The following is a 25,334-nucleotide window of genomic DNA, read 5'->3' as shown; positions in this document are numbered from 1 at the left end:
ACAGTGAACATTGATGAGTTTAACTTTTGTATCGAATAAGATTTTGATGTGAGCTTGTGACAAAGCAAGCTGGGATGTTTTTACTTCCTCTCTTGTTTTGCCATCTGCCTCCTTAAATTCATTTTCTTCATTTTTGACTAATTACCTTTAATAATCTGCATTTTCATAAAAGAGAAAGGTTGGCCCTCAGTCTTAAGAAATATGGCACTAGATCTAATTTTGTGCTTAGTTTTGTGTATGTAATTAGCTTTCTAATTTATTTTGACTATTCCTAGTTAATATCTTTTATTATAGGGCGAAATCTGCAATTGTTTCGTGACTTAAATTCTGTTGTTGACTTATAAACAAATATAAATTCTGTACTAATTATAAGCATTTAGAAGAACTACTACTAGGATTTTTTAAGAATTTATTTGGCTCTATATGAAAACATGTAAGCAAAGCCAGCCCTTATTTAATTCCAAAAGAATTACCAGATTTGTTAAAAGCAGACTTTGTGTAAGTATATCTTTATTTTCTTTATTTAAACAAATAATTCTGCATAACCTTGGTGGTAGAAGAAACTGTTCAACGGAGTAAATTTTTCAATGTATTCAGTTAATTGAATGAGTTATGTTTTAATTGTAATTTCTGTAAATTAAACATCGCACAATGTATAGTTTCAGTGCCTATTATTGTGAGGATATATAAAGGCCCGATTTTTGGTCTCGAGACAGTCAGTCCACATAAGATTTTCAGAGGGAAATTATGTACTGCTTCAAGTAACATCAGTGCATCAACTTAATTGTGGAATTAGTGTAACACAAATAGGTCGTGTGTTAAAACTATGACAGTGCCTGTTCAGTTTTCTTGAGAAATAGTGTCACACGTACCGTATTATTCTGCAAGAACTGTGAACTGTGTGGTTAGGTTTTTACTGCTCATAGATATTTAACAGCAAACTACTGTAGCAGTATGCTAATGTTTGCCTGCAACTTATTAATGAGGCTTAACATTTACCAATAGTCAACTGGCCATATAAATGTGTGATATTGGGGGGTTGTGAACAGTGAAAATAAAGAACTGTAAAATGCAACTGTGCAACTGTCATCTACAACGTTAACACCCCCCCTCCCCCTCCCATTTTTCAGCCAGTATAACAATGCAGTACGTAGACACCGAGGACTGTCAACGAAGAAATAAAGCAGGAGAATGTCACAAGCTGTGTAGTCTAAAAACAGTTGGTGTAGTTTCATGAACATCAAACTTGTGACATTATCTGTATCCACCTGCAGTACTCTTTTGACAAAATATATTGTCTCATTTTTGGTTTTTTGATTACAACAAAGGTCCTGTCACAGGGAAAGGAGCTGTGTCCATACTTGCCATACTTGGGACGTCAACATATCATTTTCTTCAATCTTCCAAGATCTTTCATAAGACTCTACAGAAAATGATGACTGACATTCTTATCCTATGCTGAACAGTTGTTTGGTAACCGTGATAGCATTATGGAGATGTTTAGCAAACTCAAGTGGCAGACTCTGCAAGAGAGGCGCTGTGCATCGCGGTGTAGCTTGCTCGCCAGGTTTCGAGAGGGTGCATTTCTGGATGAGGTATCGAATATATTGCTTCCCCCTACTTACACCTCCCGAGGAGATCACGAATGTAAAATTAGAGAGATTCGAGCGTGTACGGAGGCTTTCAGACAGTCGTTCTTCCCGCGAACCATACACGACTGGAACAGAAAAGGGAGGTAATAACAGTGGCACGTAAAGTGCCCTCCGCCACACACCATTGGGTGGCTTGCGGAGTATAAATGTAGATGTAGATGTCCAAAAACTAATAACTTAGCTTAGATTGTATCAATGAGTAAACATGCTAATCATCCTGATTTGAACTTTCCTTTCACAATTTCATTAAAAAAAAAAAAAAACACGCATGGTTTTACATTAAACAAAATGATTTTCACATCTTTCCAGTGTGTACAAGTGTTATATACCCACAACAGCCTTTCACAAAAGATATCTGCAGGTAGTTTTACTAATAGTTTTTTTCAGAGTTAAGTAACAATACTCCAGTGTTTTCAGTTTCCTTAACCTTCTATCAAAATACTATGTTACAGGAAATATATCTTGTGCAGTCTCGGTAGCAACTCCTGAGACAGTCTGCAAGGGTGCTCCCAGATGAAATGATTAAAACAAACTCTGGTAGCTCCTTTTATATTCTAATTATTCATGAAATTGGTAGAGCAGTCTGGTTCTTGCACCAACACACAAATCATCTTTGTTATAGGAGGTTACAGGAAAAAATTGAGATAAGACTGGAAATGTCTAGTTCTTGTATCAGTGTTCACAACTGTCCACAATCTCATTTAATATTTTTACTGTATTTGCAAGAAAATGCAATTAGATTTACTCATATGCTGAGTGTTAATGCTGATAATGCTTCTATGTTTTTTTGTTATTGGACCAAAATTTAATTGACTCATACGATTTTTTGCAGGTATTTTGTAACAATGTATGTTGGAGTATATTTAGTGCCCTTGGCAAGTGTCACTCAAAGCTTCATGGTTACAAGATGCAAAGTAAACATATTGTAACATGGGTTAAAAGGTGAGAGTTCCACAGTAGTGGTTTTAATATACACATTTAATGTGGCTGATGTTTTTGTTGTCATTGTGGTTATTGCTTCTCATTTATTGTTTTTCAGAAGTTTTTGTGTACAGGTGTAAGTGAGCACAACTCTTGCCTATTTGGTAAATATTAACTTTAGCTTCAGTTGAGCTTCCAATAATAATGCAGCAGCTGAATGTTTGACTATTATGTCACACTCCTACAGAGATTACTCCCAATTTTTAGGGAGGCACACACTTACAGATTTACTTTTACCTTTCAGAATGCACTCTGGTCCACCAATATAAGGTAACCTCTTTAGGTGTAAGAAATGATGAAACACAACACAGGTGGTGAACATCAGTTGATTGACAGTTATCTCAGACTAATTTGAACTTGGGGGCTAACTACAACAAATGGGCTGAGAACTGTACATAGTTTACAATTCTAATGACTTTCATCATCTTCTGGAATAATATAATAATGATGCTGCTCTGTGCTTATCATTAGGAGATCTTCTGGACGTAATTCTGCAACAGTCCAAAACCACAGTGCATTGCCCATTGTCCAGCATACTCGTTACTCACTCCATTGCTTCCATGCCATCATCTCTCGAATACCCAGGTGCCTCTGAAACAACAAATACTATCCTTCTACAATAATTAAATGCTAATACATTGTATCAAGCTGCACACTATTATACCCTAGTATGATTTCTAATTGTTATGGGTCATATTACGCTAGTAGATTTTATTAGTATCATACTCAAATATGTTGTTATAATTGCTGATTTGTGTTATGTATTTAGCAAGTCTGACATTTGCACACTCACTAAAAGAAACTACTATGTCTGAAGATGGCCTTGTAAGCCGAAAACCGGTTAGCAATAAAAGTAATATTGTAGAACAAAAGCAAACTGTTGCTTTCCATTTATTACTATTTTTGACTATGAAAATTGTTTTAAGAACTTAACAAAGTTAGCAAATGTGTGGAATCCACAGTCATTTCCCCTTCTCCATCCTCTCGTAGCCTGTCTAAATTTAACACAGAGCAATAGTTCTTAATTTGATGCATTATCTCAACATATCTGTCATAAAAGTTAAGTGGTCTTTCTCCACACCTGAAGCATCATTTATTGGTGTCAGTTTCCACCTGCTGGATGGTTACCTTAACTATTCTGTTCACATTGAGCTCACTGACATACCTTCACTTTTGGGTCCCCCTGCCACATCAGTATGTATTTTGTGGTGCAGTAAACAAACAATTAATGCCATCATTTCCCAGCAGAAACTGAATAAAACACTACCATGACAAGAAAAAAGTATTTTCCATTACTACACATTGCAACAAGTGGACTAGAGCATTAATTAGGTGATAATCCATTGGGTGTATTGCCAGTGGGAAATTAATCCAAAGTAGTGAAGGTTTATAATGAGTCTGTTTCTTAATTGTCAACAATTATGAAATTAACAGCAGATTTGAAAAGTCTCTATACTTCTTTGGAAGATGATCCATGTGAAAGACATCCTAATAACTACAACCATAGATGGAAACTTTAAGAAATTACAGAGTGTGATATTGGACAGTCAACTTGTAACTTGTATGAAACAGTAGAAGCAAACCATAAGAAAGGGTATGGTGTAATTTACCACAAAAGATACTTGCACAAAAAGCCTTATCTGAGTAAAATGGTGCATTAGCTAAATGTTGACCAAACTAAATACTGAAGCCAATTTATAGTGACTGTTTAGGTAATTTTAAGAGAAATATAACTTATTTTGTTTCTTGAGTTGTAACTGTGAATTAGGCAGGGCTCCATTACTTCACCCTGGAAACAAAACAGCAGTCAATGCAGTGGGTGAAAGTAGTTGCCCTAAACCAAAAGAGGCTCATTTGATTTAATCTGCTAGAAAGCTTATGACCACTTACTTCTGGGATACAGGTGGGAATTCTTCTTACTGATTGCATTGCAAAGGGAAACACAATAAATGTTAACAACTAAATTTGTTTCCTGGATCAGCTGAATGAAAAACTGTGGAAAATGGTCTGACTTGTAAAAATGACAAATACTCATGATCAAGTGTGTGATTTAAAGTCTAAATAGTTTGAACTTCCACAATATTCACCAGATCTACTTCGACCATCATCAGTTATTTTGCTCCCCAAATAGCAAAACTCCTTTACTACTTTAAGTGTCTCATTTCCTAGTCTAACTCCCTCAGCATCACCCAACTTAATTTGACTACCTTCCATTATCCTCGTTTTGCTTTTGTTGATGTTCATCTTATATCCTCCTTTCAAGACACTGTCCATTCCGTTCAACTGCTCTTCCAAGTCCTTTGCTGTCTCTGACAGAATTACAATGTCATCGGCGAACCTCAAAGTTTTTACTTCTTCTCCATGAATTTTAATACCTACTCCAATTTTTCTTTTGCTTCCTTTACTGCTTGCTCAATATACAGATTGAATAACATCGGGGAGAGGCTACAACCCTGTCTCACTCCTTTCCCAAGAACTGCTTCCCTTTCATGCCCCTCGACTCTTATAACTGCCATCTGGTTTCTGTACAAATTGTAAATAGCTTTTCGCTCCCTGTATTTTACCCCTGCCACCTTCAGAATTTGAAAGAGAGTATTCCAGTCAACATTGTCAAAAGCTTTCTCTAAGTCTAAAAATGCTAGAAAAGTAGGTTTGCCCTTCCTTAATCTAGCTTCTAAGAGAAGTCGTAGGGTCAGTATTGCCTCACGTGTTCCAACATTTCTACGGAATCCAAGCTGATCTTCCCCGAGGTCGGCTTCTACTAGTTTTTCCATTCGTCTGTAAAGAATTTGTGTTAGTATTTTGCAGCTGTGACTTATTAAACTGATAGTTCGGTAATTTTCACATCTGTCAACACCTGCTTTCTTTGGGATTGGAATTATTATATTCTTCTTGAAGTCTGAGGGTATTTCGCCTGTTTCATACATCTTGCTCACCAGATGGTAGAGTTTTGTCAGGACTGCCTCTCCCAAGACCGTCAGTAGTTCTAATGGAATGTTGTCTATTCCGGGGGCCTTGTTTCGACTCAGGTCTTTCAGTGCTCTGTCAAACTCTTCATGCAGTATCGTATCTCCCATTTCATCTTCATCTACATCCTTTTCCATTTCCATAATATTGTCCTCAAGTACATCACCCTTGTATAGACCCTCTATATACTCCTTCCACGTTTCTGCTTTCCATTCTTTGCTTAGAACTGGGTTTCCATCTGAGCTCTTTATGTTCATGCAAGTGGTTCTCTTATCTCCAAAGGTCTCTCTAATTTTTCTGTAGGCAGTATCTATCTTACCCCTAGTGATACTCGCTTCTACATCCTTACATTTGTCCTCTAGCCATCTCTGCTTAGCAATTTTGCACCTCTTGTCGATCTTATTTTTGAGACGTTTGTATTCCTTTTTGCCTGCTTCATTTACTGCATTTTTATATTTTCTCCTTTCATCAATTAAATTCAATATATCTTCTGTTACCCAAGAATTTCTACTAGCCTTCGTCTTATTACCTACTTGATCCTCTGCTGCCTTCACTACTCCATCCCTCAGAGCTACCCATTCTTCTTCTACTGTATTTCTTTCCCCCATTCCTGTCAATTGTTCTCTTATGCTCTCCCTGAAACTCTGTACAACCTCTGGTTTAGTCAGTTTATCCAGGTCCCATCTCCTTAAATTCCCACCTTTTTGCAATTTCTTCAGTTTTAATCTGTAGTTAATAACCAATAGACTGTGGTCAGAATCCACATCTGCCCCTGGAAATGTCTTACAATTTAAAACCTGGTTTCTAAATCTCTGTCTTACCATTATATAATCTATCTGATACCTTTTAGTATCTCCAGGATTCTTCCACATATACAACCTTCTTTTATGATTCTTGAACAAAGTGTTAGCTATGATTAACTTATGCTATGTGCAAAATTCTACCAGGCGGCTTCCTCTTTCATTTCTTAGCCCCAATCCATATTCACCTACTACATTTCCTTCTCTACCTTTTCCTACTACCGAATTCCAGTCACCCATGACTATTAAATTTTCGTCACCCTTCACTATCTGAATAATTTCTTTTATCTCATCATACATTTCTTCAATTTCTTCGTCATCTGCAGAGCTAATTGGCATACAAACTTGTACTACTGTAGTAGGCGTGGGCTTCGTGTCTATCTTTGCCACAATAATGGGTTCACTATGCTGTTTGTAGTAGCTTACCCGCATTCCTATTTTCCTATTCATTATTAAACCTACTCCTGCATTGCCCCTATTTGATTTTGTGTTTATAACCCTGTAGTCACCTGACCAGAAGTCTTGTTCCTCCTGCCTCCAAACTTCACTAATTCCCACTATATCTAATGTATGAGAGATATATTCATAAAATAATATAATTTTTTTAGAAAATATTCATTTATTCATCTACATCAATTTCATCTACTTCAAAACAATCCTCATTAGATATTATACACTTAGTTCAAAGCTTTATCCAATCCCCAAAACATCTTTCTGTGATGCATTTTTAATCTGATTATACTCGTGAAACAATGGTAGTGTAATTTTATTTGTTTTTGGAAACAGGAAAAAAATCACATGTCACATGTCTGGTGACTGGATGATGAGGTATCAGTACAGTATTTTTTTTAGCCAAAAATTCATGAACAGGAAAAAAAATGAGAGCAGGTGCATTACCAATGGTGCAAAAACCCTAAATTGTTTCACCATAAATGTGCGCATGGCTTTTTTTCCCCAGATTGCATTATGCAAACAGTGTTGCAATTGTAAGTAGTGCTCCTTATTAACTGTTTGACTATGAGTTGAGAACACATGGTGCACTGACACCGTGAGCATAGCATTCGTATTTGACTACACTTGTCTAGATTTTTCAGTCTTGGCAATCCATAGTGCTTTCACTGGTATGATGGAGCATTTCAGTGTTATATCCGTAAACCCTAGTTTTGTCACCAGTTGTGACTTTTTTTCATAGTTCTGCATTGTTGTTGATACCATCTAGCAACTTGTGAGGATCCTACCTTCACCACTGTTTTTCTTCGAAATTCAAAAATTTTGGAACAACTTTCGCTTTCACGCGTTTCATACCAGAAGTATCTGCAAAAATTTTTTTTCGCATATGCCATCTGATATGCCAACACTATAAACAATTTCTCTGATTGTGATTCAGCAATCATACATGACCATTTCTTTTACTTTTCCCATGATTTATTGATTTCTGATGTGATGGTATGTCCAGGGTACTTATGATTGTCAGCGTGTTGATGACCTCTTCTAAATGCTTATACCACTTGTGAACCTTAGTTGTACTCATATAAGACTCACTAAAAGCAATATTTAACATTTCTAAGACTTAATATTGCTTCTTTCTTATAGAAAAATTTTGTAGTAGTTCTGTGATCTATTTTTATAAAAAACGTATAATTGCTGATACTGCACCTGTAAGCTATGTGTAAGTTGACAACAGACTGAATATGCTATATAGCCAACACAACAATGAAAAAATACACAAATCAAGCTCTACAACATGTGAAATTACAAAATTTCAATTACTTTCTGAAAACACGTTGGAGAGAAGCTTTTTGTACCCTCTACATTCTTTCAAGTTTAGCCATGTTCATTGGTCTTTTATTTAAGGACCTATCATTGCCAGTATCGTACAACTTGAATATCATCTTTCATCTTGTGGTAACTCTAAACCTTTCCTGCAACTTGTCTTCCTCTCCTGTGATGTGGTTTGGAGCAATGATTTTCTTCTCCTATGTGGCTGTTCATCATATTCTTCCCTATTTTGTATTGCACCTTTTATGCTATTTCTACAAGTTACCTGTTATAGCAACAGAAACTGTAAATAATAATAATAATAATAATAATAATAACCCCCGTGGAGGCCCGGGAAAAGAATAGGCCTCCGGTATGTTCTGCCAGTCGTAAAAGGCGACGAAAAGAACAAACCACTAATAGGGCTAACCCCCCTTTTAGTGTGATTACTTGGTTCAGGACAGAACTAAAGAAGCCTCGGACAAGCGCCGTCATGGTCGGGGACGACGCTTGAACCCTATGCCCGCCCACAATAGTAACGACACTGCTAGCCAACTGGAAAATGATTTAAATCCAAATAGAGGTGTTTTGCAGGAAATGCTTCCTGCAACCACCCTAGAAGGAAAACAAAGACAGAGGATGAGATGGTCAGATGAAGTTAATCGACACCTCATGTTCTGTTATTACCAAGCAACAAACCTAGGAACCAACACAACTGGATACAGATCACAAGTACACACAACATTTATTACCAGATACCCAGAATTAAAATTTTTAACAGAACAACGACTAGCTGATCAGATCCGTGTAATAATCAAAAATAACAGGATACCCCAGTCAGAATTAGAAAACATCAAACAACAAGTACAACAAATACTAGAACAAAATAATGTGCAATCAGAAGAAGAAGAAGAAAATACAGTAATGGACTCAAACATCCCAGAGCAAACAAACAAAGAACAACACACATCAATTAAACAATCAGAGGAAAACGACATCTTAAGACAGCCACCAGAACAAGCACAAATAGAACACGAAGTGACACACATGTTAGATATAGAAGAGAAATTTCAGCTGACATATATAGAATACAAAGACACAAATACAGACATTAGACCATTCTTGCATAGACCACCAAATAACCCACAAGTCGAAACAACAATAACAACTATCAACACAATCATACACAACAAAATAAATGAAAATACAACAATGGAAGAGTTACAACTACTGGTTTATGTAGGAGCACTCACTACACTAAATATACACACTAGGCAGAGATCAGAACCAACCAACACACAGAAGAAACCCACAAAACCAGCATGGCAACACAGGCTACAGATCAGAATAGAAAAACTGAGAAAAGACATCGGACAGCTAACACAATTTATAAGAAATGAAATATCAGACAAAAAACGAAAAAGGTTAGGTAAAATCTCACAACAAGAAGCAATGGAGCAATTAGATGAAAAGAAGCAGAAGTTACAAGCATTGGCCAAACGACTTAGAAGATACAAAAAAAGTGAAAATAGAAGGAAACAAAACCAAACATTCAACACAAACCAAAAGAAATTTTACCAGACAATAGATAACACACACATTAAAATAGACAATCCACCAAACATAACAGACATGGAACACTTCTGGAGCAACATATGGTCAAACCCGGTACAACATAACAGGCATGCACAGTGGATACAAGCAGAAACAGACTCATACAAGATGATACCACAAATGCCTGAAGTGATAATTTTGCAACATGAAGTCACCCGAGCAATTAATTCTACGCACAATTGGAAAGCCCCTGGAAATGATAAAATAGCAAATTTCTGGCTAAAGAAGTTCACCTCAACACATTCACATCTAACTAAATTATTTAACAGTTACATTGCAGACCCATACACATTCCCTGATACACTTACACATGGAATAACCTATCTGAAACCTAAAGATCAAGCAGACACAGCAAACCCAGCTAAATATCGCCCCATAACATGCCTACCAACAATATACAAAATATTAACTTCAGTCATTACACAGAAATTAATGACACATACAACACAGAACAAAATTATAAATGAAGAACAAAAAGGCTGCTGCAAAGGAGCGCGAGGATGTAAAGAGCAACTGATAATAGATGCAGAGGTGACATATCAAGCTAAAACTAAACAAAGGTCACTACACTACGCATACATTGATTACCAAAAAGCTTTTGATAGTGTACCCCACTCATGGTTACTACAGATATTGGAAATATACAAAGTAGATCCTAAATTGATGCAGTTCCTAAACATAGTTATGAAAAACTGGAAAACCACACTTAATATCCAAACAAACTCTAATAATATCACATCACAGCCAATACAGACTAAGCGTGGAATATACCAAGGAGACTCATTAAGTCCTTTCTGGTTCTGCCTTGCTCTGAACCCACTGTCCAACATGCTAAACAATACAAATTATGGATACAATATTACTGGAACATACCCACACAAAATCACACATTTGCTATACATGGATGATCTAAAACTACTGGCAGCAACCAATCAACAACTCAACCAATTACTAAAGATAACAGAAGGATTCAGCAATGATATAAGTATGGCTTTTGGAACAGACAAATGTAAGAAAAATAGCATAGTCAAGGGAAAACACACTAAACAAGAAGATTACATATTGGATAACAGCGACTGCATAGAAGCGATGGAAAAAACGGATGCCTATAAATATCTAGGATACAGGCAAAAAATAGGAATAGATAATACAAATATTAGGGAAGAACTAAAAGAAAAATATAGACAAAGACTAACAAAAATACTGAAAACAGAACTGACAGCAAGAAACAAGACAAAAGCTATAAATACTTATGCCATACCAATATTGACCTACTCATTTGGAGTAGTGAAATGGAGTAACACAGACCTAGAAGCACTCAATACACTTACACGATCACAATGCCACAAATATAGAATACATCACATACATTCAGCAACAGAAAGATTCACATTAAGCAGAAAGGAAGGAGGAAGGGGATTTATCGACATAAAAAACCTACATTATGGACAGGTAGACAATTTAAGAAAATTCTTTCTAGAACGAGCAGAAACTAGCAAAATACACAAGGCAATCACTCATATAAATACATCGGCTACACCACTACAATTTCATAACCACTTCTACAACCCTTTAGATCACATAACATCAACAGATACGAAGAAAGCAAATTGGAAAAAGAAAACACTTCATGGCAAGCACCCATATCATTTAACACAGCCACACATCGATCAAGACGCATCCAACACATGGCTAAGAAAAGGCAATATATACAGTGAGACAGAAGGATTCATGATTGCAATACAGGATCAAACAATAAACACCAGGTATTTCAGCAAGCATATTATTAAAGATCCCAATACCACAACAGATAAATGCAGACTTTGTAAACAACAAATAGAAACAGTAGATCACATCACAAGCGGATGTACAATACTAGCAAATACAGAATACCCCAGAAGACATGACAATGTCGCAAAAATAATACATCAACAGCTTGCCTTACAACATAAACTTATAAAACAACACGTTCCTACATACAAGTATGCACCACAAAATGTACTGGAGAATGATGAATACAAATTATACTGGAACAGAACCATTATAACAGATAAAACAACGCCACATAACAAACCTGACATCATACTCACCAATAAAAAGAAGAAATTAACACAACTAATCGAAATATCCATACCCAATACAACAAATATACAAAAGAAAACAGGAGAAAAAATTGAAAAATACATCCAACTGGCTGAGGAAGTCAAAGACATGTGGCATCAGGATAAAGTTGACATCATACCAATTATACTATCAACTACAGGAGTCATACCACACAATATCCACCAATACATCAATGCAATACAGCTACATCCAAACATATATATACAATTACAGAAATCCGTAATTATTGATACATGTTCAATTACCCGAAAGTTCCTAAATGCAATATAACATATACCGTACAGCAAAAAGGAAGTGACGCTTGATAAAGGTCCGCGTCACTCCATTCCTCACCAGACTTAACGTCTGAGAAAGTAAAGGTAATAATAATAATAATAATGCCATCCCAGAGCAAACAAACAAAGAACAACACGCACCAATTAAACAATCAGAGGAAAACGAAATCTTAAGACAGCCACCAGAACAAGCACAAATAGAACACGAAGTGACACAGATGCTAGATATAGAAGAAAAATTTCAGCTAACATATATAGAATACAAAGACACAAATACAGACATTAGACCATTCTTGCATAGACCACCAAATAACCCACAAGTCGAAACAACAATAAAAACTATCAACACAATCATACACAACAAAATAAATGAAAACACAACTATGGAAGAGTTACAACTACTGGTTTATATAGGAGCACTCACTACACTAAATATACACACTAGACAGAGATCAGAACCAACCAACACACAGAAGAAACCCACAAAACCAGCATGGCAACACAGGCTACAGATCAGAATAGAAAAACTGAGAAAAGACATCGGACAGCTAACACAATTTATAAGAAATGAAATCTCGGAAAAAAAAACGAAAAAGGTTAGGTAAAATCTCACAACAAGAAGCGACAGAGCAATTAGATGAAAAGAAGCAGAAATTACAAGCATTAGCCAAACGACTCAGAAGATACAAAAAAAGTGAAAATAGAAGGAAACAAAACCAAACATTCAACACAAACCAAAAGAAATTTTACCAGACAATAGATAACACACACATTAAAATAAACAATCCACCAAACATAACAGACATGGAACACTTCTGGAGCAACATATGGTCAAACCCGGTACAACATAACAGGCATGCACGGTGGATACAAACAGAAACAGACACATACAAGATGATACCACAAATGCCTGAAGTGATAATTTTGCAACATGAAGTCACCCAAGCAATTAATTCTACTCACAATTGGAAAGCCGCTGGAAATGATAAAATAGCAAATTTCTGGTTAAAGAAGTTCACCTCAACACATTCACATCTAACTAAATTATTTAACAGTTACATTGCAGACCCATACACATTCCCTTATACACTTACACATGGAATAACTTACCTGAAACCTAAAGATCAAGCAGACACAGCGAACCCAGCTAAATATCGCCCCATAACATGCCTACCAACAATATACAAAATATTAACTTCAATCATTAAACAGAAATTAATGACACATACAACACAGAACAAAATTATAAATGAACAACAAAAAGGCTGTTGCAAAGGAGCACGAGGATGTAAAGAGCAACTGATAATAGATGCAGAGGTGACATATCAAGCTAAAACTAAACAAAGGTCGCTACACTACGCATACATTGATTACCAAAAAGCTTTTGATAGTGTACCTCACTCATGGTTACTACAAATATTGGAAATATACAAAATAGATCCTAAATTGATACAGTTCCTAAACATAGTAATGAAAAATTGGAAAACCACACTTAATATCCAAACAAATTCAAATAATATCACATCACAGCCAATACAGATTAAGCGTGGAATATACCAAGGAGACTCATTAAGTCCTTTCTGGTTCTGCCTTGCTCTGAACCCACTATCCAACATGCTAAATAATACAAATTATGGATACAATATTACTGGAACATACCCACACAAAATCACACATTTGCTATACATGGATGATCTAAAACTACTGGCAGCAACAAATCAACAACTCAACCAATTACTAAAGATAACAGAAGTATTCAGCAATGATATAAGTATGGCTTTTGGAACAGACAAATGTAAGAAAAATAGCATAGTCAAGGGAAAACACACTAAACAAGAAGATTACATATTGGATAACCACAGCGACTGCATAGAAGCGATGGAAAAAACGGATGCCTATAAATATCTAGGATACAGACAAAAAATAGGAATAGATAATACAAATATTAAAGAAGAACTAAAAGAAAAATATAGACAAAGAATAACAAAAATACTGAAAACAGAATTGACAGCAAGAAACAAGACAAAAGCTATAAATACTTATGCCATACCAATATTGACCTACTCATTTGGAGTAGTGAAATGGAGTAACACAGACCTAGAAGCACTCAATACACTTACACGCTCACAATGCCACAAATATAGAATACATCACATACATTCAGCAACAGAAAGATTCACATTAAGCAGAAAGGAAGGAGGAAGGGGATTTATCGATATAAAAAACCTACATTATGGACAGGTAGACAATTCAAGAAAATTCTTTCTAGAACACGCAGAAACTAGCAAAATACACAAAGCAATCACTCATATAAATACATCGGCTACACCACTACAATTTCATAACCACCTCTACAACCCTTTAGACCACATAACATCAACAGATACGAAGAAAGTAAATTGGAAAAAGAAAACACTTCATGGCAAGCACCCGTATCATCTAACACAGCCACACATCGATCAAGACGCATCCAACACATGGCTAAGAAAAGGCAATATATACAGTGAGACAGAAGGATTCATGATTGCAATACAGGATCAAACAATAAACACCAGGTATTACAGCAAGCATATTATTAAAGATCCCAATACCACAACAGATAAATGCAGACTTTGTAAACAACAAATAGAAACAGTAGATCACATCACAAGCGGATGTACAATACTAGCAAATACAGAATACCCCAGAAGACATGACAATGTCGCAAAAATAATACATCAACAGCTTGCCTTACAACATAAACTTTTAAAACAACAAGTTCCTACATACAAGTATGCACCACAAAATGTACTGGAGAATGATGAATACAAATTATACTGGAACAGAACCATTATAACAGATAAAACAACGCCACATAACAAACCTGACATCATACTCACCAATAAAAAGAAGAAATTAACACAACTAATCGAAATATCCATACCCAATACAACAAATATACAAAAGAAAACAGGAGAAAAAATTGAAAAATACATCCAACTGGCTGAGGAAGTCAAAGACATGTGGCATCAGGATAAAGTTGACATTATACCAATTATACTATCAACTACAGGAGTCATACCACACAATATCCACCAGTACATCAATGCAATACAGCTACATCCAAACATATATATACAACTACAGAAATCCGTAATTATTGATACATGTTCAATTATCCGAAAGTTCCTAAATGCAATATAACACATACCGTACAGTTAATAGGAAGTGACGCTTGATCAAGGTCCGTGTCACTTTCCATTCTCAACCAGACTTAACGTCTGAGAAAGTAAAGAAATAATAATAATAACCCCGTGGAGGCCCGGGAAAAGAATAGGCCTCCGGTATGTTCTGCCAGTCGTAAAAGGCGACGAAAAGAACAAACCACTAATAGGGCTAACCCCCCTTTTAGTGTGATTACTTGGTTCAGGACAGAACTAAAGAAGCCTCGGACAAGCGCCGTCATGGTCGGGGACGGCGCTTGAACCCTATGCCCGCCCACAATGGTAATGACACTGCTAGCCAACTGGAAAATGATTTAAATCCAAATACAGGTGTTTTGCAGGATATGCTTCCTGCAACCACCCTAGAAGGAAAACAAAGACAGAGGATGAAATGGTCAGATGAAGTTAATCGACACCTCATGTTCTGTTATTACCAAGCAACAAACCTAGGAACCAACACAACTGGATACAGATCACAAGTATACACAACATTTATTACCAGATACCCAGAATTAAAATTTTTAACAGAACAACGTCTAGCTGATCAGATTCGTGTAATAATAAAAAATAACAGGATACCCCAGTCAGAATTAGAAAACATCAAACAACAAGTACAACAAATACTGGAACAAAATAATGTGCAATTAGAAGAGCAAACAAACAAAGAACAACACGCATCAATTAAACAATCAGAGGAAAATGAAATCTTAAGACAGCCACCAGCACAAGCACAAATAGAACATGAAGTGACACACATGTTTGATATAGAAGAAAAATTTCAGTTGACATATATAGAATACAAAGACACAAATACAGACATAAGACCATTCTTGCATAGACCACCAAATAGCCCACAAGTCGAAACAACAATAAAAACTATCAACACAATCATACACAACAAAATAAATGAATACACAACTATGGAAGAGTTACAACTACTGGTTTATGTAGGAGCACTCACTACACTAAATATACACACTAGGCAGAGATCAGAACCAACCAACACACAGAAGAAACCCACAAAACCAGCATGGCAACACAGGCTACAGATCAAAATAGAAAAACTGAGAAAAGACATCGGACAGCTAACACAATTTATAAGAAATGAAATATCAGACAAAAAACGAAAACGGTTAGGTAAAATCTCACAACAAGAAGCAATAGAGCAATTAGATGAAAAGAAGCAAAAATTACAAGCTTTGGCGAAACGACTTAGAAGATACAAAAAAAGTGAAAATAGAAGGAAACAAAACCAAACATTCAACACAAACCAAAAGAAATTTTACCAAACAATAGATAACACACACATAAAAATAGACAATCCACCAAACATAAGAGACATGGAACACTTCTGGAGCAGCATATGGTCAAACCCGGTACAACATAACAGGCATGCACGGTGGATACAAGCAGAAACAGATACATACAAGATGATACCACAAATGCTTGAAGTGATAATTTTTCAACATGAAGTCACCCGAGCAATTAATTCTACGCACAATTGGAAAGCCCCTGGAAATGATAAAATAGCAAATTTCTGGCTAAAGAAGTTCACCTCAACACATTCACATCTAACTAAATTATTTAACAGTTACATTGCAGACCCATACATATTCCCTGATACACTTACACATGGAATAACTTATCTGAAACCTAAAGATCAAGCAGACACAGCAAACCCAGCTAAATATCGCTCCATAACATGCCTACCAACAATCTACAAAATATTAACTTCAGTCATTACACAGAAATTAATGACACATACAACACAGAACAAAATTATAAATGAAGAACAAAAAGGCTGCTGCAAAGGAGCGCGAGGATGTAAAGAGCAACTGATAATAGATGCAGAGGTGACATATCAAGCTAAAACTAAACAAAGGTCTCTACACTACGCATACATTGATTACCAAAAAGCTTTTGATAGTGTACCCCACTCATGGTTACTACAGATATTGGAAATATACAAAGTAGATCCTAAATTGGTACAGTATCTAAACATAGTAATGAAAAACTGGAAAACCACACTTAATATCCAAACAAATTCAGATAATATCACATCACAGCCAATACAGATTAAGCGTGGAATATACCAAGGAGACTCATTAAGTCCTTTCTGGTTCTGTCTTGCCCTGAACCCACTATCCAACATGCTAAATAATTCAAATTATGGATATAATATTACTGGAACATACCCACACAAAATCACACATTTGCTATACATGGATGATCTAAAACTACTGGCAGCAACCAATCAACAACTCAACCAATTATTAAAGATAACAGAAGTATTCAGCAATGATATAAATATGGCTTTTGGAACAGACAAATGTAAGAAAATAGCATAGTCAAGGGAAAACACACTAAACAAGAAGATTACATACTTGATAACCACAGCGACTGCATAGAAGCGATGGAAAAGAAAGATGCCTATAAATACCTAGGATACAGACAAAAAATAGGAATAGATAATACAAATATTAGGGAAGAACTAAAAGAAAAATATAGGCAAAGACTAACAAAAATACTGAAAACAGAATTGACAGCAAGAAACAAGACAAAAGCTATAAATACTTATGCCATACCAATATTGACCTACTCATTTGGAGTAGTGAAATGGAGTAACACAGACCTAGAAGCACTCAATACACTTACACGCTCACAATGCCACAAATATAGAATACATCACATACATTCAGCAACAGAAAGATTCACATTAAGCAGAAAGGAAGGGGATTCATCGACATAAAAAACCTACATTATGGACAGGTAGACAATTTAAGAAAATTCTTTCTAGAACACGCAGAAACTAGCAAAATACACAAAGCAATTACTCATATAAATACATCGGCTACACCACTGCAATTTCATAACCACTTCTACAACCCTTTAGATCACATAACATCAACAGATACGAAGAAAGTAAATTGGAAAAAGTAAACACTTCATGGCAAGCACCCGTATCATCTAACACAGCCACACATCGATCAAGACGCATCCAACACATGGCTAAGAAAAGGCAATATATACAGTGAGACAGAAGGATTCATGATTGCAATACAGGATCAAACAATAAACACCAGGTATTACAGCAAGCATATTATTAAAGATCCCAATACCACAACAGATAAATGCAGACTTTGTAAACAACAAATAGAAACAGTAGATCACATCACAAGCGGATATACAATACTAGCAAATACAGAATACCCCAGAAGACATGACAATGTCGCAAAAATAATACATCAACAGCTTGCCTTACAACATAAACTTATAAAACAACACGTTCCTACATACAAGTATGCACCACAAAATGTACTGGAGAATGATGAATACAAATTATACTGGAACAGAACCATTATAACAGATAAAACAACGCCACATAACAAACCTGACATCATACTCACCAATAAAAAGAAGAAATTAACACAACTAATCGAAATATCCATACCCAATACAACAAATATACAAAAGAAAACAGGAGAAAAAATTGAAAAATACATCCAACTGGCTGAGGAAGTCAAGGACATGTGGCATCTGGATAAAGTTGACATTGTACCAATTATACTATCAACTACAGGAGTCATACCACACAATATCCACCAGTACATCAATGCAATAGAGCTACATCCAAACGTATATATACAACTACAGAAATCCGTAATTATTGATACATGTTCAATTACCCGAAAGTTCCTAAATGCAATATAACAAATACCATACAGTTAAAAGCAAGTGACGCCTGATCAAGGTCCGCGTCACTTTCCATTTTTAACCAGACTTAACGTCTGAGAAAGTAAAGAATAATAATAATAATAATAATAATAATAATAATAATAACACTAGTTAACAAATTTAAACATTTTCTGCATCTGGTTTGTAAATGGGTGGATTTACCTAACTTTGTGGTGCTGAATACACTGGTAAAATCATTTTTTCTCTACGACATCACATTTCCTAGATACACGGCAGAATAAAAAATGGTACTAGTGAAAATTGACAGAATTAAGTCAAACAAAAATACACATTCAGAACATTTGAAATCAATACTGTTTTGTTTGTATATATGGGCATGTGCCAATAAAAGGTCCATATTAGATCAGAAGATATTTTCACCTTTAATCGTCTTTGGTTTCTGAAAAATGTGACGACAGAGCTCTTATTTTTTCTTTTTCTTTCTTTTTTTTTTCCATTTCATCACTCCCTAACAAGACCCCAGCAGTAGTCACCCATCATCAAAGGGTTCCAATGGCACTGATAACGGTGTTCCGTGGTAAGAATGTCTTGGTGAAAGTGTTCACCATGCTCGTCGCTTACGGCTCCCAAATTTTCCGGGATGAAATCAAGGTGAGAATGTAAAAAGTGAATTTAAAGCAATATTCTACACCCCATGTTCTTATAGCTGTCCAACAGACCATTCACAATGGTAACATTGTTTTTGTCTTTCTTGTTACCCAAAAAGCCCTTCACAATTGCTTTAAAAGAAAACCAAGCAGCTAATTGGATACCTGTAAGTTTGGTATCAAAGGTTGGATCTTTCAGCAATTTTCTTGTTTGTGGTCCAACAAATATACCCTCTTTCAGCTTTGCCTCACTTAATTTGGGAAACGTTTCTTTTAAATGATTGAAGGCCTCACCTTCTTTATGCCGAGCTTTTACAGAGTTCTTGATAAGGCCCAACTTAATATGAAGCGGAGGCAAAATGATTTTATCAAGCTCAACCAATGGGGTATTGTCCACATTTACATTTCCAGGGACATATGACTTCCTTATAGGACGTTCCTTGACACTATAGTGGTTCTTCATGTCACTGCTGTCCCAAAGGTGCAAAGAGCAGCAGTATTTCGTAATTCCAGCCTGTGAATCTGTAAGGAGTGCAACAACTTTTAAATCACAGCAGAGCTGCCATTCATGATCCTTATATTTGATTGCCTCTAGCAGCAAAGCCATGGTTTCATGCCTATTGCGTAAGCCAAAGGTTCTAATGGAAATGCATTGCTATTATGCAGTAGTACTGCTTTCACGCTTGTTTTACTGAAGTCAATAAATAGTTGTCACTCCTGTGGATTATGTTGGACACCTGGCTGCATCATCAGACCATTGACTTCTCTACATACACACATTGCAATCTGCATGCTGAAATATTGAGCGAAGGATGCACCTTTTGATCTGATATCCCTGGAGCTAGAAGGTTCTGTTGTTGCAGTCTCAACCCCAAGAGTTCAGCTTGCTGTTTTGAAAGTTTTAGATTGCGAACCAAATCGTTCATTTCCTTTTGATGAAAGAACTGAGGTGAAGTGTCATGTTATTGAGGGCAGTACTCTTCTATATGTGCAATACTTTCTGATTCACTTGACATGGTGTTTGGTCCCATGGCTTTCAAGTTACAGACAGGAAAAGGTAACCCCTCATCATGGGGCACAAGCAAATGCACTGAAGATATGTTTGATGTTTGGATACTTTATGTCTAGTTTTGCTTGAATATCCCAAAATATTTGAGAGACAGAAGTAACAGTCTGAACCGTGGTCATTAGGCTCACACCACACCATTGGAACAGTGAATGCCATGACTCGGCGATTTCCTTTCAACCAATCGGTCATGGTTGTAGTACAGGTTATGCAGGTGCAAAATTTTTATCTTGATCACCAACAGGACAATCAAAATACAATTTATATGCCTTCTTAACCAAATCAGTGATTGGTTTCCTTTGGGCTTTTGGAGTGAATTTCCCACACACTCAACAAAAGTTGTTGGGGTGGTTTAGACAGCAACGACATTTACTATTTGCCATTTTTCTTAGTGTAAGTTTTAAACACAAACAGTTTGCACTATGTTTCCCAGGAAACACTCACTGAGGATCTCTTTCACATCACTGGATTACCACACCAACCATTTACTGACAATTTGTAGATCTTCTAGCTCTTCTCTGGAAATCAAAAACAGACAACTAAACAACAAAACAGAAGAACAGCAAAAAGCGAAATACTGAATACAAAAATAAAAAACCTTTAAAAATGCAAAAATGGTATGTGCTAGGACATTTTGAAAGGTATATTCGGATTAGACCCACCAAAATACATACTAGTTGATGTATCACTTCCCAGATGCAAAATAGCTGTTGACTTGTGTAATTGTTGCTGTTGTTAGTACAGGGTTATTACAAATGATTGAAGCGATTTCACAGCTCTACAATAACTTTATTATTTGAGATATTTTCACAATGCTTTGCACACACATACAAAAACTCAAAAAGTTTTTTTAGGCATTCACAAATGTTCGATATGTGCCCCTTTAGTGATTCGGCAGACATCAAGCCTATAATCAAGTTCCTCCCACACTTGGCGCAGCATGTCTCCATCAATGAGTTCGAAAGCATCGTTGATGCGAGCTCGCAGTTCTGGCACGTTTCTTGGTAGAGGAGGTTTAAACACTGAATCTTTCACATAACCCCACAGAAAGAAATCGCATGGGGTTAAGTCGGGAGAGCGTGGAGGCCATGACATGAATTGCTGATCATGATCTCCACCACGACCGATCCATCGGTTTTCCAATCTCCTGTTTAAGAAATGCCGAACATCATGATGGAAGTGCGATGGAGCACCATCCTGTTGAAAGATGAAGTCGGCGCTGTCAGTCTCCAGTTGTGGCATGAGCCAATTTTCCAGCATGTCCAGATACATGTGTCCTGTAACGTTTTTTTCGCATAAGAAAAAGGGACCGTAAACTTTAAACCGTGAGATTGCACAAAACACGTTAACTTTTGGTGAATTGCGAATTTGCTGCACGAATGCGTGAGGATTCTGTACTGCCCAGATTCGCATATTGTGTCTGTTCACTTCACCGTTAAGAAAAAATGTTGCTTCATCACTGAAAACAAGTTTCGCACTGAACGCATCCTTTTCCATGAGCTGTTGCAACCACACCGAAAATTCAAAGCGTTTGACTTTGTCATCGGGTGTCAGGGCTTGTAGCAATTGTAAACGGTAAGGCTTCTGCTTTAGCCTTTTCCGTAAGATTTTCCAAACCGTCGGCTGTGGTACGTTTAGCTCCCTGCTTGCTTTATTCGTCGACTTCCGCCGGCTACGCGTGAAACTTGCCCGCACGCGTTCAACCGTTTCTTCGCTCACTGCAGGCCGACCCGTTGATTTCCCCTTACAGAGGCATCCAGAAGCTTTAAACTGCGCATACCATCGCCAAATGGAGTTAGCAGTTGGTGGATCTTTGTTGAACTTCGTCCTGAAGTGTCGTTGCACTGTTATGACTGACTGATGTGAGTGCATCTCAAGCACGACATATGCTTTCTTGGCTCCTGTCGCCATTTTGTCTCACTGCACTCTCGAGCGCTCTGGCGGCAGAAACCTGAAGTGCGGCTTCAGCCGAACAAAACTTTATGAGTTTTTCTACGTATCTGTAGTGTGTCGTGACCATATGTCAATGAATGGAGCTACAGCGAATTTATGAAATCACTTCAATCATTTGTAATAGCCCTGTAATTGACTAATAACAAACTATCATTTTGTTTGGTGATTTAAATTGCTAAGTGTCTTACAGTTTATAGTTTGTGACACGTGATACCAGTGCTGTATTTTAAATTCATTATTTCCAGGTGTCTGTACCAATGCGATCCTCAGTAAGTGTTATTTTATCAGATCCAGCACCAGATGCAAATATGTCTCATCCTGACTATGAACAGACAGCTCATGATCATGCTGCAGTACTTGTACTTGTTAAACAGATAGGTAAGTCTCCTTTTGCATTTTAAGCAAACAAATATTTCTAGATCAAGCATTTTTGATGAAATTTGTAATATTTGTTCCAAAATTTTTGGTGTATTGACATTTCAGGAAGCCAGATTAAGCAGAAAAATTTTAATCGAATCTTCGATCGAATTGCACGTGTGAACCATATAAAAGTAGTAGACTCAAATGGAGTGTCCCGTGAAGTTATCTCCCGTTATGTAAAAGACTATCCTGTAGAAAATAATGATTGGGGAGATTACCAGACACATCGCCGTGTTCTTGGCCTAATTTCTGTCGGTAGGTGTGTTACATTTATTATTATTATTCTTATTGTTGTTGTTGTTATACTCTTGTGAGCATGTGCATGGTCAGTGTGGCACCACGAGACATAACATTAGTCCTTTATCTTCTGTACCAGGGTGTATACACCCCGGGAAATCTGGGAAAAACCCAAGAATTTTTTCATCCGGGAGGAAACCGGAAAAAAACCCAGGAATTTTCAATTGTTTTAGTTTTCAGTTAAATTTTTGTAATTGTTACTGGTAAGAACTGACACTCTAACAAAGAATATTACTGTATCCCAGTACTGTAGCTAGAATAAAACTTAAGTTGCAAAGGAAATGAGCTATTTACAACAACAAAACACAGTGCACACACAAGTGTCTGTCACAGCAAAATGTCTCAAGGCTTTAGGACAAAGATGCTATATTCATAACAACAAACTGCATCCAGTGAGTGCGACTTCACAACTGTTTACATTAGGTTCGTTTGAGCAGTTGCCAACGGGCCCATGCTCAGTTGAGCCACATATGAGTAGTACCTTCTCTCACTTCCAGTTCCTTAAAATGTGGCTGTTAGCTATATCGGCAGTAGCAACAAGCGGTCACATGCTACCAGGTAAAATTTTTTTAGTGCACCCAAGCTGCCAGATTCGCACATGTGCAGAGCAGTCTGAGTTGTAGAGGGGAGGGGGTAGTCTCCACATGACCCGTGTGTACATTTAGTGATTTTGCTGTTTCCTCTTCGTTTGCAACTCTCATGTCAAATGAAAACAAAACGGATTTCTTTGGTCAGAACGTATCAATGAATTAAAATACATTCACATAATTATGGAAGGCTAAAATATGTTATTGGTTTCAGTTTTCTTATACATAAATAAATAAACAAACATTTTTGGCGATCAAGCATTAATCAATTACCATGCAGAACAATGAAATTAATTTTGTCAGTTTATTAAAGAAATTTAGCTTCTATTAATCTTTTATGCTGAGGCAGTCAATTTATTAGAAATGAAGTGTTTCAATCCACACCGTTGGTAGCTTCAAGTGTTCGCTCAATTGCAGGTGCATGTTTCCATTGTCTGGCCCATGGCGAATGCAGAAAAACCTCAAGCAAGGGGCACTAAAGATATCTGGAGCTACCTTTACTTTTACCATTATAAAAATACGATGACGCGGATGAGCTTGCTACACAGGGAAGTAAAACTACACTATAACTTGATTCAGTTGAATCAACTGACGAAAAAAAATGAACGAATAGCATGCGGGCTGACTGAAAGAGGGAAGCACAGGTGGCAATGTGGGCGGCTCCATAAGGGCCCGCACCCCGGCCGCCCCCCCCCCCCCCGCCCCCCCCCCCATATGTATTCACCACTGTGTCTGGCGCCTGTGGCATTATGCCATAATAAAGAACCAAACATGAGATAATACAGCAGTGGTATTCCAAGATAATTTACATCCTGAAAACTACACCAAACAGCTTAATATCAGGTTGTGGCCTGCGTCATTGTGAATCTGGACACATGATTGTGCGCATTAAGCCACATTATGCATTTTAGTATGATTTACAAAATTTCAATGCTGTTGGATTATCCTCTGATGTCCTGTTTCTTTTATTATGTAATGTAAGATGTATAATGCTTTATACGTATGAACTTACAGGCTTCCTATGTCGTCATTGCTGCACACGTGCAGAAAAAGATGCCTGTTTTCTGCACTTGGAAAGCATTACTTTCAAAGTAAATTTCCTTTTACGCAAACTGTGCCATCAGAAAAGAGACAGCTGCATTGAAATGAAGGACAGTATTCCCTGCAATATATAGTTCATACCAGAATGAATGGCAATCTTTCTCAACAACTAAACTCCAGTTTTGTAGAATACATTGACGACAAGTTTGAAGAGGTGGTGGTACTGGAAAAGATGTTTAATGGCCCTGTCCAA

General features: G+C 36.7%; 1 protein-coding gene across 4 annotated transcripts in view; it reads left to right on the top strand.

Annotated features, from left to right (window-relative positions):
* LOC126236343 (protein brunelleschi) overlaps positions 1-25,334 on the top strand; it is a 253,243-nt gene that overhangs the window by 24,443 nt on the left and 203,466 nt on the right. For all 4 annotated transcript variants that reach the window (XM_049945571.1, XM_049945572.1, XM_049945574.1 and 1 more), the window contains 3 exons: positions 2,485-2,594; positions 22,982-23,114; positions 23,220-23,411. In XM_049945571.1, coding sequence (XP_049801528.1) covers positions 22,994-23,114; positions 23,220-23,411 — 313 coding nt within the window. In that variant the 5' untranslated portion in view covers positions 2,485-2,594; positions 22,982-22,993. The remainder of the gene's footprint in view (positions 1-2,484; positions 2,595-22,981; positions 23,115-23,219; positions 23,412-25,334) is intronic.

Source organism: Schistocerca nitens, chromosome 2, assembly GCF_023898315.1.
Source record: "Schistocerca nitens isolate TAMUIC-IGC-003100 chromosome 2, iqSchNite1.1, whole genome shotgun sequence".
NCBI classification, from domain to species: domain Eukaryota; kingdom Metazoa; phylum Arthropoda; class Insecta; order Orthoptera; family Acrididae; genus Schistocerca; species Schistocerca nitens.
Note: the sequence above shows the minus strand (reverse complement) of the source record. Positions and strands in the feature narration are given on the sequence as shown.